Source organism: Equus caballus, chromosome 1 (genome assembly GCF_041296265.1).
Source record: "Equus caballus isolate H_3958 breed thoroughbred chromosome 1, TB-T2T, whole genome shotgun sequence".
NCBI classification, from domain to species: domain Eukaryota; kingdom Metazoa; phylum Chordata; class Mammalia; order Perissodactyla; family Equidae; genus Equus; species Equus caballus.
Genome location: NC_091684.1, coordinates 92,184,078 through 92,200,161, shown reverse-complemented (window position 1 = coordinate 92,200,161; position 16,084 = coordinate 92,184,078). Strand labels below are relative to the sequence as shown.

The 16,084-nt window shown below is 52.0% G+C and overlaps 1 protein-coding gene across 1 annotated transcript in view; it reads right to left on the bottom strand.

The window, feature by feature from the left end:
- Positions 1 to 8,300: 8,300 nt before the first annotated feature.
- ALOX5 (arachidonate 5-lipoxygenase) overlaps positions 8,301 to 16,084 on the bottom strand; it is a 56,499-nt gene continuing 48,715 nt past the window's right edge. The window contains exons 8-14 of the mRNA XM_023647845.2: positions 14,253 to 14,456; positions 13,427 to 13,513; positions 11,647 to 11,825; positions 11,215 to 11,336; positions 10,742 to 10,842; positions 10,198 to 10,368; positions 8,301 to 9,030 (exon numbers count right to left, since the gene is read on the bottom strand). Coding sequence (XP_023503613.1) covers positions 8,851 to 9,030; positions 10,198 to 10,368; positions 10,742 to 10,842; positions 11,215 to 11,336; positions 11,647 to 11,825; positions 13,427 to 13,513; positions 14,253 to 14,456 — 1,044 coding nt within the window. The 3' untranslated portion in view covers positions 8,301 to 8,850. The remainder of the gene's footprint in view (positions 9,031 to 10,197; positions 10,369 to 10,741; positions 10,843 to 11,214; positions 11,337 to 11,646; positions 11,826 to 13,426; positions 13,514 to 14,252; positions 14,457 to 16,084) is intronic.

The window sequence follows — 16,084 nt, the reverse complement described above, 5'->3', positions numbered from 1 at the left end:
AAAACCGAAGCAGTTCACAGGTGCGCTTATTTCAACCATCCGGGCTCTACTTGGACTCACTGACCTGAGAGGAGCCAGACTGAAGTTCAGGGTGTGAATGGCAACATGACTGTTGGAATAGTCGACTGCTTAACTAACCTTATCCATTTACTGAACCACAGCCCAGCTGAGGGGAGAACCAGGGAGGACCAGCAGGATTGCTGCCCATGGTTTAGCCCGGCTGCATCTCCTGGCTCCTGACTGGGCTTCCCTGAGTAATGGCAGTGCCACTGACCCTCCAGTCTCAAGACTGCGTACAACTACAGCACTGTGAGTGCTGAGGGGGGCACACGGCCTTACCTGTGCACCAGGTGGAGGGAGGGAGGCCGGGATTCCTGGGGACATGCTGTGCCCTTGGTGAGCCAGGAGAATTCATCCACAAGTTAAGGGCACCACGGTAGGCTGCCAGGAGAAGTGTCCTCTTGCCTGCCTTCTGTGGAGAAAAGGTCCCCAGAACTGAGTGGAGCTCTTGAGGCTCCAGTGGAGGACGTGACCGCAGGGCAGCTGAACCTGCTTAGGGATGTGCTTGTAGTAAGGAGGGAAGCCAGGATGCGCCCTGAGCTCAAGCGCGCAACTGTTGGTGGGAGGGAGTGGTGAGGACGGGGAGCTGAAAGAGGAACCGGCTTCTGTAAGAAGGTGAGATGGGGGCTCTGAAGAGGAGTTTCTATGCTTTGGGGACCAGATGGATTTAATGAGTTTGGCTGAAGAAGACATCAAATGGGGTCTTGTCGCAGGCAGGCTTAAGACAATGCTGCCCCCAGCCCTTTCTGCCCTTTGACACCCGCCAAAATGATGGGCGTAGGGCTGCTGCATGGCACACCTCTAGGGTGCACTTTTAATCCTCTGTGTCAGGGGGTGGCCAGCCTCCTGTTTTGTAAGTAAACTTATGGGCATACAGCCGTACCTGTTCATTGCCATGTTGTATTCAGCTGATTTCCTTCTACAATGGCGAAGGTGAATAAAGGGACAGATGGTATGGCCTGCAGAGCCTAAAATGTTTATGTGACCCTTCATAGGGAACGTGCGCCATCCCTTGGTCTGTGTGAATGGTGCCCCTGGAGTTGCTGGCACACAGCCATGTGGTGTCAGAGGCATAGACGAGCCCCTTTCCAAGGCCTGTCCTTTTTCCCAGGCTCAGAAGTGCCACGGTGACCAGGAGTCCTGTACTCCTCTACATTGCCAGATCTGGAAGGAGCTGAGAGGGGCAGTTCCAGAGGGTAAGAGGGAGAGGGGAAGAGCACGCTTTCCTGAGTTGACAGTTCCTCTGGGTGGCAGGGCCCAGCTCCTGGACCATCAGAGAAGCCTTGTCTGCCCTGCCTCTCCCAAGCTGCCTCTTGAAGCTGAAATGAGAGGAGCAGAGTCCAGACTCTGCTGGCGTGATCGTCCCCTGCACATGACGGGAGGGGTCTGGAAGTCAAGGGGTCCAGGGAACCAAGCCTGGGCTCCACTTTGATCCCCGTACCACCTTCCATCTCCAGGTGAGAAGCACAGTGTCAGGCACTCCCCTAGAGCTGTGCTGGCTCGGGTGTGGTTCCTGGCACTGCTGTGGCATAGTCGGCAGGAACATCAGGGGAGATAGGGGAAAAAAGCAATGTAGGTTGTGTTGTGAGAAGGAGTAGAGTTGTCCATTAGTCGTATTATTCTACTTTCTGTTGTTTAATGTCCTGGTATGAAGTGGTGCTGATAGTAGGTGGGAGCTTTTGGTGGGAGTGTTTTTTGTTGTTTGGTTGGTTCTTATCAATAAGAACTTGGTAACCCAAACGTCCCTCCAGATTTTTTTCAAAACTTTTCTGGTCCATAAAATCCAGTCTTCTGGGTACCCTGGTGCAGAGGCTCTTTCCTCAGCTGCAGGAGGTGTGTGGTCCCTCAAGGACTGAGTGAGTGCCGTCTTACACTCCCAGGGAAACGCCCAAAGCTTTTATCTGATTTTCACAGTGGTCTGTGCTTCCTCTCCGCATCTCTCCCCCGAACTAAGAACAGCTACTCTAGTCTGACCCCTGCGTGTAGCTGGGAAACTGAGGCCCAGCGAGGGCATTGCTCTAGTCACACTCTGACTCACAAGACTCTCCTCCCTCCCTACCCTGGAGATCTCAGCCAGTTTCTGGGGTGTTTGGGAGGAAATGCAGCCAATTTCCAATTCTCCCGCCCACTCTGAGTCAGCCCTGCAGAGGCCCAGGCCCAGGGATCAGAGTTGGCATCTCTGGGCTCATTCCACCATCGGAGATGGAGGAAGTGAGGGAGGCCGTGGGGTTCCTGGAACTGTGCTGCCTGCTGGGTTGAACTAGTAGCTCCCCGGTCAACCTCTGATCTGTCGCAGTCCTGCCCACCCGAGACCTGGCGGCAAAGGCTTCACTGCTTCAGAGGCACTTGAGGTAGATTCTGAAAATGTTGGCGATGAAAGGTGCTTTGGTTTGGTGCAGGATCACCAGAGGCATCGCGGAAGAGCGGCAGCTCGGCCTGGTAGACCCGGCTCCCCTCAGCCTCTCATGGGTTCCTGCTCTTGGCTGAGCTTCATCAGTGTCCTCACCTGTGGAGTGGGGCTGCCCAGTCCTGCTGTGCCCCCTCCAGGGCAGCTGGGAGATGAAGGCAGTACTAACCAGTCTCCCCGTTGCCCTTGTTAAAGGATCTGCTCAGAGCTCCTTCTTCCAGGCCTGGAAGGACAGCAGGCTGGAGGCAGGTAAGAAGGGACCCAGGGCCCGGCACCAGCAGCCCAGCGCAGCTCTGCCCCTGGCTCTGCCTAGGACGTGCTTGCTGCTCCTCACCGCTTGGAGTGTCAGGCCAGCGGGAGGAGGATGACCCCGGGGCTACAATCGAGCTGACCAGATGGCCAGGGGGCTGGCCTCTCTTTGGAAAAGATGAAAGGTCTGATGAAACACTCAGGGTGGGGGCAGGGCTTAGGACAATCAAAGCTGTCAGCATGGTAAAAGCAAAAGAGGAAGGAAGTCAAACTCAGCCCCTTTGCCAGGGGAAGGCCCTGGGCAGGAGCAGTGCTCGGCCCTGCTGGGAGGGCAGTGCCCAGGCTTCTGAGCCATGGTCAGAGAGGCGCGGCATCACATATTTCATGTGTAAATGAAGCACGATGCAGTCACGTGACACACCACTTCACAGCTGGCTTTTTCCCCTAACAACCAGTCTAATATTTTTCTAGGGTGGAACATACATATCGACCTTATTCTAACTAATGCAGAATTTAGTTAACTAAATTCACTAAATCCTTATTGATATAGATTTTTAAGTGTTTAATATTAGAAACGAATTGTTGTTACTAGAAACAAGGCTGAAATCCACATCCGGGCCATTTATCTTTGCACGCTTGGCTGCGTGGGGTTAGAAGGGAGGGGTAGTTCTGAAGATAAATTCCTAGAAGTAGAAAAAAGGGGTAGAGACATTTTAACTTTGAAGTTGCAAAACTGATCTCCAGAATTATTCACTTAGCTTCCCACTGTGAGAATGTGTCTTTCCTTACATTGTCATGAGGCTTTTTAAATTGTCACTAAAATGATTGATTGGCATTCCCTTGTGTCTCGTTGATGTTTTTTCACTTTGCATGTCTCAGATAAATGAGCTGGAGCATCTTTTGTTTACTGCCCATGTCTGTTTAAAGTTTTTTAATTTTTAAAAAACCCACAATAGATCTCTTTTCATTGTAGATAAACACAAATCCAGGCATATTTTTCAGTCTTTCAACATTCCTATCATAGGAGGTTTAAATCCTGCCTCAGCTATTTAACCAGCTGGATGAACTCAGGCAATTAATCTCTCTCCGATCTTCCTTACTCAAAAATTAGTAATGATAACCTCAACTCTGAAAGGTGGTTGTTGGGATCAAATAAGAGAATATCCATAAGGTGCCTGGCCCATAGGAGGCTCTCCACAAATGGCAGCTACCATTTTAATTTTCATCTTTTTTATTGAGGTATAATTAACAAAGTTTCAATAGTTATATAGTGAGAATACATATATCCTAGATTCTACAATTCGCATTTTGCTATATACGCTTTACCACATTATCTCCCTCTATTCATCACTCTATCTTCCATCTTTTTTTTCATGCATTTCAGAGGAAATGGAAAGAGTAAGTATACTTCACCCCAACCACTTCAGTCTGTAGCATTACCTAGAATATTTGTTTATGGTTCTTTATGTTCTTAGGTAAAATTTACATACAGTGAAATGCATAAATCTTCAGTTAGGGTTTGATGAGTTTTGACAAATGTATCCACCTGTGTAACCCAAACCCCTATTAAATCCAGAACATTCTCTCAATCCTGAAACTTCTCATGCCCTTTTCCAGTCCACGCCTGTCCCCATACCTCCCAAGGTAAAGATTGTTCTGATTTTTTGTTTTCAGCTTGCCCTAAAATTTAATTTTAACAGAGTCACACAGTATATACTCTTTTGTGTAAGCGTTCTTTCAGTCAGCAGAATGTTTCTGAGTTTCTTCTATGCTATTTTATTGGTTAGCTCATTCCTTTTTATTGTTGAATAGTATTCCACTGCATGGATATGCCAGTCTCTTCATCCATTTTCTTACTGCTGGATACGTGAGTTGTTTCCAGTTTTTGTCTCTTATGAATAGAACTGCTGAGAACATTTTTGTGGACATATGTTTTCATTTCTCTTGGTAAACACCTAGGAATGGAATGCTGGTTCAGAGAGAGTAGGGATATCTTTGGTTTTATAAGAAACGAAACAGATCTTTTTCCAAAGCAAGTGTACCATTTTATATCCCTACTGACAATGTGTGAGGGGTCCAGTTCTTTCATTTTCTTGCCAACATCTGGTGTTGTCAGTCACCAACATAAAATACAAGAATTTTTCTATTCTTATAGATGTGTAGTTGTATTTCATTGTGGTTTTAATTTGCATTTTCCTAATAACTAATGATGTGGAGCATCTTTTTATGTGCATCTTATGTGCTTATTTGCCGTTTGTAAATCTTCCTATCTGTCTCTTTATGTCAGGGGCTGGCAAACTACAGCCCGCTGGTCAAATCTAGCCCATGGCCTGTTTTTGTAACACCCTTGAGCTAGGATTGTGTTTTACATTTTTAAGAGATTGTTTTTAAAAATACAACAGATTGTATGTAACCTGCCAAATCTAAAATGTTTTACAGAAAAAATTTGCTTCCCCTGCTGTATATATTTAAAGTGTGTATCTTGTATAAAGCATGTTGTTGGGTATTGATTTTTAAAATCTATTCTGATAATCTCTGCCTTTTAGTTGGAGTTTTTAGTCCACTAACATTTGATGTAATTATTGATATGGTTGGTTCTTTGTCTACCATTTTATTGTTTGATTTGTTTGTCCCCTCTGTTTTTCTTTGTTCCTCTTTTCCTACTTTCTTTTAATTATTTATGTATTTTTAGAATTCCATTTTAAGTCATCTATGGGTCCTTAGCTATACATTATTTTTAATGGCTGCTCTAAGTATCATAATCTACCTATTTAAATTTTCACAAGCTACTTAGAATTAACATTGTACCACTTGATGTAAGATGTAGAAACCATTAGACCAAAAAAGTCCATTTAATACCCATTGTCTTTTCTGCTACTTCACATGTGTTATGCTTACGTGTATTATAAATGCCACATGACAATGTTACAATGTTTGCTTTAAACAGTCATGTGTATTTTAAAGGAATTAAGGGGGGAGTCTCTTCATTCACCAAATATTTACCATTTATAATAGTTGTCTATCCTTCTTGAGGATCTGAGTTTCCATCTGGTGTCATTTCCCCTCAGCCTGAAGAATTTCCTTCAGCATTTCTTGTAGTGTGGATCTCCTGGTGATAGATTCTCTTAGTTTTATTTTACCTGAAAATGTCTTTATTTTCATACTTGAAGGAAGTTTTTGCTGATTACAGAATTCTGTGTTGGTGATTGTTTTCATTCAAGGCTTTCTAACGCTCTTCCACTGTCTTCTGGCCCTCACAGTTTCTGATGAAAAGTCGTCTATAATTCAAATCATTCCATTATATATGTCACTGTTTTGAAGACTTTTCTCTTTAACTCTGGTTTTGAGGACTTTGACACTGAAATATGGTTTTCTTTGTATTTATTCTGTTTGGGTTTGGCTGAACTTCTTGAAGCTATAAATTTATGTCTTTCACCAAATTTGGGACTTTGTGGACTTTATTGCTCCACATATTTGTTCTGCCCCATTCTCTTTCACTTCCCCTCTTCTTCTGGGACTCCAATTACATGTTTGTTAACTTTTGATATTGCCTACAGATCTGAGGCTCTATTTATGCAAAAAGAAAATTCTCTCTGTAGTTCAAATTGGATCATTTCTATTGATCTATCTTCAAGTTCACGGTCTCTTTGCTCTGCCATCTCTGTTCTGCTAGTAAGCCCCTTCAGTTATTCTTTTCCATATATTTTGAGTTCCATTTGGTACTGGTTCGTCCCCTCCTCCTCCCCTCCTCATTCTTCCTTCTTTCTTCTACCTCTTCCTTCCCCTGCCCCTCCTTCTACTTCATCCCTCTCCCTCTCCTCCTCTTCCTCTTCTTCTATGTTTAATTTTCTGCTGAGATTTCCTATCCTTTCATAAACTGATAGCATATTTCCTTTAACTCCTTGAGCACAGCTATAAAAACTTCATTAAAATCACTGTCGCCTAATTCCAACATCTGGGTCATCTTGTGACTAGTCTCTCTTGGTTGTCTTTTCCCTTGAGACTAGGTCACGTTTTCCTAATGCTCTGTACGTTAAGTAATTTTGGATTGTGCTCTGTCTGTCGTGAATGTTATTTTGTAGAGATTCTGAGTTCTGTTATACTGCTTGGAAGAGTGTTTTTTTTTTTTTAAGCAAGCAGTTAACTTGGTTGAACTTAAACTGAAAACTGTTTGAAAGATCAAATCTCAGTTTGTTTTATCTTCAATTGAGCTGTTTGCAGTTGGCTCCATGCCTGGGTGGCTGAGGGGTCAGGCAGAGATTTGGATGGTGTTTATGCACAGAATTGGGGCTTTTCCTCCTCTGTGGCAGCAATGGAGCTGTGCTACTCAAATATCCAGCAGCAGAGAACAGAACTGACTCACAACTCTGGTTGCTACACCTTTGGATCTCTGTGACACTCATGCCTGCATCATTTTTCTCATTCCTGCTTAATGCAAGATTTCTGTAATGGGCACCTTTGTTTGAGGACTCCCTATTAGCTGGAGCAAGACTTTCTTAGCAGTACACTGCAATCTGAAGCCCTTTATACTCAGTCTTTCCTTCTCTCTCTTCTTCCACATGTGTCAGACCTGCATCACCACCCTTGCCTGCTTCTCTTCCTCCCTGCTCCCTCCTCCTGTCTCGCATGGCCTTGTGGGTAATAAAAGTTGGTATGTTGGCTCTTGTGGGGACATGGAGCTGAGTGCCTCCACCAAGACCATTTGTTTATGGGGTCTGTCACCAAGGTCATTCACAAGTTGGTGGGCAGTTCTCAGAGGGATGGTAGGAAGTCTTGGGCAGTAAGAGGCTGTACCTCAGTCTCTCTAGTACCCACCCCAATGGCCAAGTTTCCTCAGGGGGACTTGTGGTTTCAGGAACACATGCACACCTTCTCTCATGCCATCTTGGCCCTGGTGGAAGCCTTTTACCCAAACACTGAGCTGCTGGCCTGCCACATCAGGTACACCTTCCAGAAATCCTGGAGACCTGTGGACCCAATTCTGAAGCCAGGACCTGGGGGCTGTGGGTTGGGTATGTGTGTAGGAGGAGACAGTGGCTCACCATGCCCAGGCTCAGGGCTGGCTCTGCTTCTTGGGCCTTGGGGAAAAAAATACATTGTTATTTTAAGTCATGTTGAGTTCCCTGCTGTAGAAGAAAGCAGTCCCCAGCTCCTGAGACAATGTCTGGAATCTGTCCATTAGGTGCCCTGCCAGGAGGAAAATGAGGGAGCAACAGGCTGGTGCCTTATGCCAGTTCTGGGCCAGCGCCAGGCCACAGAAACAAGTAAGGTAGTTTCTTTGTCCTCCAGGAGCTCGGAGGACCACATAAGAGGACAACAACAGAGGTCTGGACAAAGCCTTGGGGGAGAGATGAACTCTATCTGGGCAACCAAGGATGCCTCCCCAGAGGCGATGACACTGGGATATGTTCTGAAGAGTCGGAGCTTTCAGGGCAAAGAAGAGGAGAAAAGCACCTTCTATCCGGACTGGGGTTGGGGGCGCCTTTTGCCTAGATGGAATCACAATGATTATGGCTTTTTTTGCTGAGGGGAGGGGCATGAGTTGTTTGGGGCAACTGGAACATAGCATGTGGAAGGAGACCTATTTTTAAAAGCACTCCTTTATTTTTATGACAACCAATCCTTAATTCATGTAACAGAAATTTATTTGGGAACCTACTATATGCAAGACATTGGACGAAGCATAAATAGAACAGAAAATAATCCTTTCACGTCTCCAACAAGAATGAACGTCTACCAGTTAGCCTGATTGGCTGTTGCTGCCTGGTGTGGAAGGCTGAGCTGGGCACAGGGCAGGAAGCTACCCAGTCCTGCCCCGTGTACGAGGGGTCCCCGCGGTATTTACACACTTTGCTCCAAGAATGAGATTCACCAAAGACTGAGGAGCGAACAGGAAAATGCACCAAAGCTTAGCTAAAACGTGGCCCAACCTGGGGCAGCCTTTGGTTTGAAGCCAGTCAGCCTGGGGCCTGAGGGCAGAATTCCCAGGAATCTGGGTCCTAAGGAGCGAGCTGCCAGGAGGCCTGCCCGTGGCCACCCCAGGATCCCGCCAGCCCGCGCAGGCTGGAGTCTGGGCGCCAAGCCCAGCCTTGAGCAGCTGGCTGTCCTAAAGTGAGACCGGCTCAGGCAACCACTCAGATAGCCACACTGTTGGGAATCCGGTCTGGGGACAAGTAGTAATACGGCAGCTTCTTGTTCTTGTTGCGCTCGGCGATCACGCTGACGATGGCGTCAAGGTTCTTGCGGAATCGGGCCATGGCCTCCTTTACAGGCTTCTCGATGAAATGCTCCTCTGGGTACATGCCCAGGTATAGCTGAGGGCCCAAACACCGACAGACGGGCCTTGAGCCATCCCCACACACCGCCCCTTGGGAGGCGAGGGAGGGAGCCTGTGCCCATCTTCCCATGTCCACCTTCTGCCGCCTGCTGAGTGAACCCCAAGAATGCTCCTGGGCTGAGGCCTCACAGATAAAGGGAAAAATGATGGCCCTGCTACAGCTGTAGGGTGGCTAAAAGGACACGTGATGGTGTAGGCGAATGGGAGGTTGGCGGTGGTCCTGGCTGTGGGGGCCTGTCGCTGTGGAGCCCTGCTCTGCCCTGTCCTACACAGCACTCCTGCCTTCCCCCCTGGCCTCAGGCCGCAGGGACGCAGGGCCTGCGCTGGCCTTCTCTCCAGCCCAGGACGGCCACAGCCGGGCCCTAGTGGGGTGGTGTGCTCATTCACACACTCACACTGGTGTCTGCAAATTAAAACTGGACATATCTTTTAAAAAACGATTGAATTGTTAGAATTGGCAAGTTTCATACCCAGGCTGGAAAGGGTGGGAGAAACATCACATGCTATCGATGGGGTTTGGCATTTAGTTTGTGGCGGGCAGTTCAGTTTCAAGCAATTCCTCTACTAGAAATGTGTCCTCTGGCCCCACTGAACACACAGGCAGAGACACATTTACAGGATGTGAGTGAGGGACCAACGCATTAGCAAAGGCCCCAAGGCAACTTCAACACCCATGAAAATGCCAGGGCTCTGGGGCTGGTTGGACTGGTCCAGTCATTCTGTGCAGCACTGAGCCAGGGGGCTGTGTCTACAGGGATGCCCAGCTTCGAGATTAGGTTTAAACAAGGTGTACGGGCATGCACTGTCTCGAAGGAGACCCAGGAAACTCTCAGTTGTTGCCTCTGGGGTGTCGGGGAAACACATGTGAAAGAGCTTTGTCAGTGGCTGGGGGTGGTGGGTGTGCCCTGGTGGGAAAGTCCCCAGTGGAGCAGAGTCCCTGTGCTCACCTGCCCCGCCCCCCCCAAGCTCTGGCCAGGCTGAGGCCTGAGGACTTCTCGGGCCCCTCCAGCCTTAGAAGTCAGGATGCCTGGCTGGCAGGTGCCCAGCCTGAGCCCCGCATCACAGACCCCTGAGGTTGAGAAATGGGTTAAACCCAGGTAACCTGCCCACCAGAGGAGGCAGAACAGCCTCTCCGCCACCTCACCTCATTCTCTTGGAACTGGCTCAGCGCCCACACTGCACCCAGATGCCAGCAGGAGCGGCCGCGGTCTGGCAGCGTGTCCACGATCTGCTCGATGGTGACTATGCCCTTGGCCGTCGGTGGCGGGGCCCGCATGGTGGGGGGGGCATTGGGGATCCAGGAGCACCAGTCATACTGTGGGGGCAGCCACGGACGCACGTGGGCCCTCCTCAGCCAGCCGCTGCCCACTGCAGCCGGCCAGCCCACACCTGCCCGACTGGAGGGCAGCGGCCCGGCCACCAGTGTCTCCTCCCCCTGTCCCCTTCTCCTGCCGCAGCAGGGCCTGGGCCGTCCCTCCACAGGCCCTCTCTGTGGCCGAAGCCCTCAGCTTTGTGGGCAGAATTCCCATGGGAACACCCGGTTCCTGGCCCTGGGGCTGCCAAGGTAGCCCCCCTCCCCACCTCCCCAGGGAAGACTGGGAAGAAGGCCGCCCTGCCCGGCCACCAGGAGCAGTCAAGGTGACCTGGGCAATTTCCGGCCTGGGGGGGCTCGCCCTGCCCTTGCCCACCTGGCCAAAGTTCACCGCTGCGTGCTGGGCCGAGGCCGTGAAGATGACCACCGTCAGGTACTCGCACAGCTGCTCCCGGCTCTTGAGGGACTTGGGGAAGCCTGGGGTGGAGCCACCGGCTGGCTGAGGCCCCATCCCGGGAGAGACACCTGACCAGCGGAGACCCACCTCACCCCTACCCCGACCCTGGGTTCCCACACAAGTGCTGGAGGGCCCAGGCAACAGCAAGATACATTGGGAGGGGATAGCAGATTGGCCCAGTGTTCCAGATATTTCTGACCCGGGCTCCTAAGGGCCACAGAAAGCCTCTGAGATGTCCCTGTGAGGCGTACTGGTAGGCAGGGGTCCCTTGGGGGCTCTGGCTCCAGCATCGGGTGCTAAAGTGGAGGCCACAGGCCAGCACTGTCCAAGGAAAGTTGGAGGTGCAGGGAAGAACAGAAGAGGAGCTGGGAGGAGAGCCAGGGCGGCCCTACCTGAGGCCTTCTTGCCTCGCATGCCGTACACATAAACGTCCTTCACGAAGTCCTGCAGCTCCTGGTCCTCCACCACCACCTGGTCACTCTCATAGTAGATGTTCACCACGTCGGCCGTGAACCTGGCGCAGGAGGAGGGGCCCAGCTAGGAGTGGGTGGCCTAGCCGGGGCCTGCAGACCTGTGCCCCCGCACCCCAGGGCAGGGCATCATGGTGACCCTGTCACTTACTCTCTAATGTCCAGACTCAGGTCGCACACATACCTCCCCCCACACACCCCCATTCCCCCATCAGTGCCCTGACAATGGAGCCAGGCCCCTGGCCCACTGAGTCAGCAATCTAGGCATCGGGCCTGGTCCGTCAATGCCCGCGCCCACTCTGCCAGGCCCTCCGCTCCTGCGCAGAGCGTGTCCCACAGCCCCCACGCACTCACGTCTTGATGGCCTCCCACACCAGGAGCCCGTCGTCCCGGTAGAAGTAGTAGGGAATGTCCTCTGTGCTGTCCATGCCCCGGGCCTTGATGGCCTCCGGGAAGCACAGGGAGGGGTAGGTCAGGTCCCGCATGGCCTTCTGCACCATCTGCACGTGCCCACCGCCCCCTGTGGCGTTGGCCTTGAGTGGGAGGGGAGAGGCGCTGTGAGCTGAGGCCGGATCCCCGTCTCCAGCCTTACAGCCCCAGAGCTCGCCATGAGAATCTGTGAGCGGGCAGTGGGTGGCCAGGCATGCAGAGGGGCAAACCAGTGTCCTGTGAGGCGGGGTAGGAGGGACGTTCACTCAGAGAACGCCAAGGCAGCCAGGTGAGGCGGTTTCAGGGAGGAGCCGCTGCCGGATCTAATGCGAGGGGCTGAAGCGGAGAGGGAGGGGCAGTCGCAGGAGGGAGGGGCGAGCTCCCACCCCAGGAAGGCGGCGGGGACACCTGGCAGTGTGGGGCCTGGGCTGGGGCAGCCCTCGGGCCTGCTCTAGTTCTGAGCACAGGCTGCTCAGGGTCCGAGCACTTCTGTCAGTGACCTCATCTTTCGGCTAAAGAGAAGGGCAGATTGGCAGCCCGCGGGACCCACTCAACTCTGCTGAGGGCCTGTCGTGTGCTTAGGTGAGGGCTGGAGAGGTGCTCAAGGTGGGACACTGGTCCTCCTCCCAGCTGCAGAGAGGCAGGCGCACACACGTGCTCGCAGGCCTGCACGGGCACACACTGTGGCTGGCAGTCGGGGCACAGAATCTTCAGAGGAGGACTGGGGTGCTGGGACCCAAGCAGGACCAATCAGAGTTGCTCCCTACTGTTTTCTATTTGGATGGGAGGTAGTGGCCACTGGGAGGAACATGAGCCTGGAGCTTGCTGTGAATGGTTCTGTCCCCCTCTCATGGGGACAAGCCTGTCTGCAGAGCCTGCCTGGGAGAATGGGGCCAACACAGTTTAAAGAAAGAAAGAAATGGGAGCCAGCATGCTTGCACCCTGGCGGCATCGTCTGAGGCTCCCTCACCCCATTAGGTCCAGGTGCAAGAGATAATACATTTTCTGTCCAGCTGCCGCTGGTGTGAGTTGGGTTTGTCATTTGCAAACAGTGGCCCAACCTTGGTGATCATATGGCGGCTCACTAAAGGGAGGGAAGGTTGCGGGGAGGGCTACCACGAGGGGCTAGGCTTGGTAAGGTTACAGAGGGTCAAAACGGGGTGGGGTGCTGCCTGAGAGAAGGGGAGGGGTGGGGAGGGACCCAAGGCTCCACTGAGGGGGAGAGCGGGTTGGGGGTGCTGAGCGCCTGGAAGGGCAGAGGGTGGGAGGCTGTGCTCAGAGTGATGGGCGGCAGAGCAGGAGAGGAGACGCAGGGCCCTAGTGTGTAGGAGGCGAGGAGTGGGTGCCAGGAGATAGGGTAAATACCCACACGCCTGAGGACAGTGTCGGGGGAGGTGACAGGGAGTCGACAGGGAGGAGGAAGAAATGTTGGGGAGCAGCAGGCAGAGCTGGGAAGAGCAGAGCTCGCCTGGGGGCTGCGTGGAAGGGGCAGGACACTGGCCAGAGGACCTGGGGAGCCTTCACAGGGAGCGCCTCCAGCGTCCCACCCTTCCCAGGCCTCCGCCCCTGTGACGCCAGGGGCCTGGGCTCCTGAGAGGAAACCTGGACCTCAGCTCAGGGGTGGCGGGGAAGTCACCGAGGCTCTGAGAAGTGGGTGCCCGCCAGGCTGGGCTCTTCCCGGCACGCAGGGGGCGGGGACACCCACCTTGTCAAACAGGCCATACTCGCAGATGAGCTGCTCGCGGGCCTTGGTGTTGATGGCGATGGTGAACCGCACATGTGCCACCAGGAGCTGAGTGGAGGAGCAGGAGAGGATCTCAGAGAACGCCTCCTGACCAGCGCTGCCCCTCCTCAGGTACTCCAGGGACCCTCGGCACCCCCCATCCTGGCCCGCTGTGGAGGGGCGATGCTGGGGCTCAGGGAGGAAGCGACGGTTGCATGCTGACCTCCACTGCTGCTGCGTAGTTGCTGGAGGCCTGGGGAGCAGCTCGAGGCTTAGCAATAATGATAAAAATGATACAGTCCCTGCTTGTCTAGAGCTTGACCAGGGTCTGTTTTAACCTGTCTGAATTTATAACTACTTTAATCTTGACAATAATCCTATGAGACAGGGGTACTGTTTGAGCCCTGTTTCACCGATGAGGAAACTGAGGCACACAGAGGTATTTTTAGCCTGCAGTCACTCCAGCAGTCAGTGCCTGTGGGATTCGGGAAGAGAGAAGGGCCGTGACGGTGGGGGCTGCCACCTGCGATCAATCAAGGGTCACCCTGAACTTATTTGCCTCTTCAAACTCTGCCCCCCAGCCACCAGGGTCTGTGTCAGGCCCAGGCCCTGTGTCCTCAGGAACCAGCAGGCTCCAAGCTGCTTTCATCCTCGGGGTCATGACAGCCCCCTGAGCATCTCTCCAGGGGTCCTCTCTGCTCAGCTGCAGTCCTCCTGTGCGGATGTCAGTGCCCCTCCTCCCTTCCTTCTGTCCCCTCCCCATGTCTGGCTTCCCTCCCCAACCAGGTGGGGCAGCAGCTTGCTATACCTTGAAAATGGGGTGCACGGCAGGCAGCTGGCGGTACATGGCGATGCCAAAAACTTCAGATACCAGGTGTGTGCACAGAAGGTGGGTGATGGTCTGGTGGACGTGGAAGTCACTGGAGCGCACCCAGATTTTGGCCAGAAGCCAGTCATACTTTGCATCCGAAGGGAGAAAAATGGGATTCTCCTCTCCTGGGACCTGGTTGAGCTGAATACATTGGAGAAAGAAAACACATGGCAATATTTCTTTCCAGACTATAGCTATAGGAGAGCCTGGCCTCTCAGGAAATTCCAGAAGAATCCAAACTTCTTCAACAGTCACTCAGGAATCATGAGAGGATCATGGGGGAGGGCAGAAGGCCCAGGGTTTATACTTCTCATCCCAGCTACACCACTACTACCTGTGGGACCCTGGACAACTTACTCAGCCTCTCTGAGCTCCAAGGTCACCATCTGTAATAAGGGACAATATTTACTCATGTCACAGAGTTATTATAGGAAGTGAATAGAGGGCATGAAGGGACTAGCATGGAGTGAGCACGCTTAGGTGTGTAGGGCTGTTGCTGTGGTCTCCCAGCCCCGCCCCCTCTTCTCTCCTGCCTTGCGTGCCCCCTCCCTCCCTGCTGGTGCCCCCCCACTTCTCAGACCCCTGCTGTTGGTCTCCTGCACTTTCCCTTCCTCTGCTCTTCCCTTAAATGCTGCTGTTCTCCAGGCTTGGCCTTGGTGCTCCTGACTTCCCTTCTTGCTCTCCATTTACTCCTCCAGTTCCCAGGGCTCTAGGGCCCTCAGGATGCCGTGTCCCAGGTCACTGTCCCTTGGCCCAGACCTGCAGCCAGGTGCCGCCTCAGTAGAGGCGGGGCTTGTCTTCCTCTTTCCAGTTTCAACTCCACAGTGGACAATCTTTTCTAAAATGCAAATCATGCCGCGTCAATCCCTCTTTAAAAACACTCAGCAGGGGGTCGGGGGGGGGCATAGTGGTTAAGTTCCCATGCTCCGTTTTGGTGGCCTGGGCTTCTTGGGTTTGGATCCCGAGTGTGGACCTATGCACTGCTCATCAAGCCATGCTGTGGCAGCATCCCACGTACAAAACAGAGGAAGACTGGCACCAATGTTAGTTCAGCGACAATCTTCCTCAAGCAAGAAAAATAAAAGAAGAAGAAGAATGACAACAGACGTTAGCTCAGGGCCAATCTTCCTCACACATACACACACACACACAAAAACACACACTCAGTCATCTGCTAATGCCAGAAAATAAAGCCCCAAACTCCATGATCTGCCACTGACAATGAATCCTGACGTTGACCTTCCCCACCCACTAGGCCCCTGGTCTCTCCCTCTGCCCATGACAACAGCATTCATGGCACCCGGCACAGCTTCAGGACCTGACAGCGTGATGGCCGGTAAGCCTGCAAGGTGGGTGCTGTGATCACCCCATCTTTCAGAGGAGGACATAGAGCCTTGGAGGGTGAACATTCGGGATGAGAACAAACTGAGAAGACTGGAGGAGCAGCGCTGGGCTGCAGGAACGGCCGGAGGGTGGGCGCCGGGCCAGACTCTTGGTTCTGGCTGAGGCCAGTGCGGCTGGAGCCGAGTGACCAAGGACACGAGAGCTGTGAGGAGGGGCCAGACTGAGTGGGTTCCTCAAGGTCATGCTGAGTGTTCTAGAAGGTCGTTTCCCTGTCTCTCCCTCGAAAACGGTGCTGCCCGGTAGAAATATAACGCAAGCCATATATGGAATTTTAAATTTTCAGGTAGCCACAGTATGGAAGTAAAAAGAAACAGGTGAATTTTATGTTAATACATAATTTTATTTTACCCCATATATCCAAAATA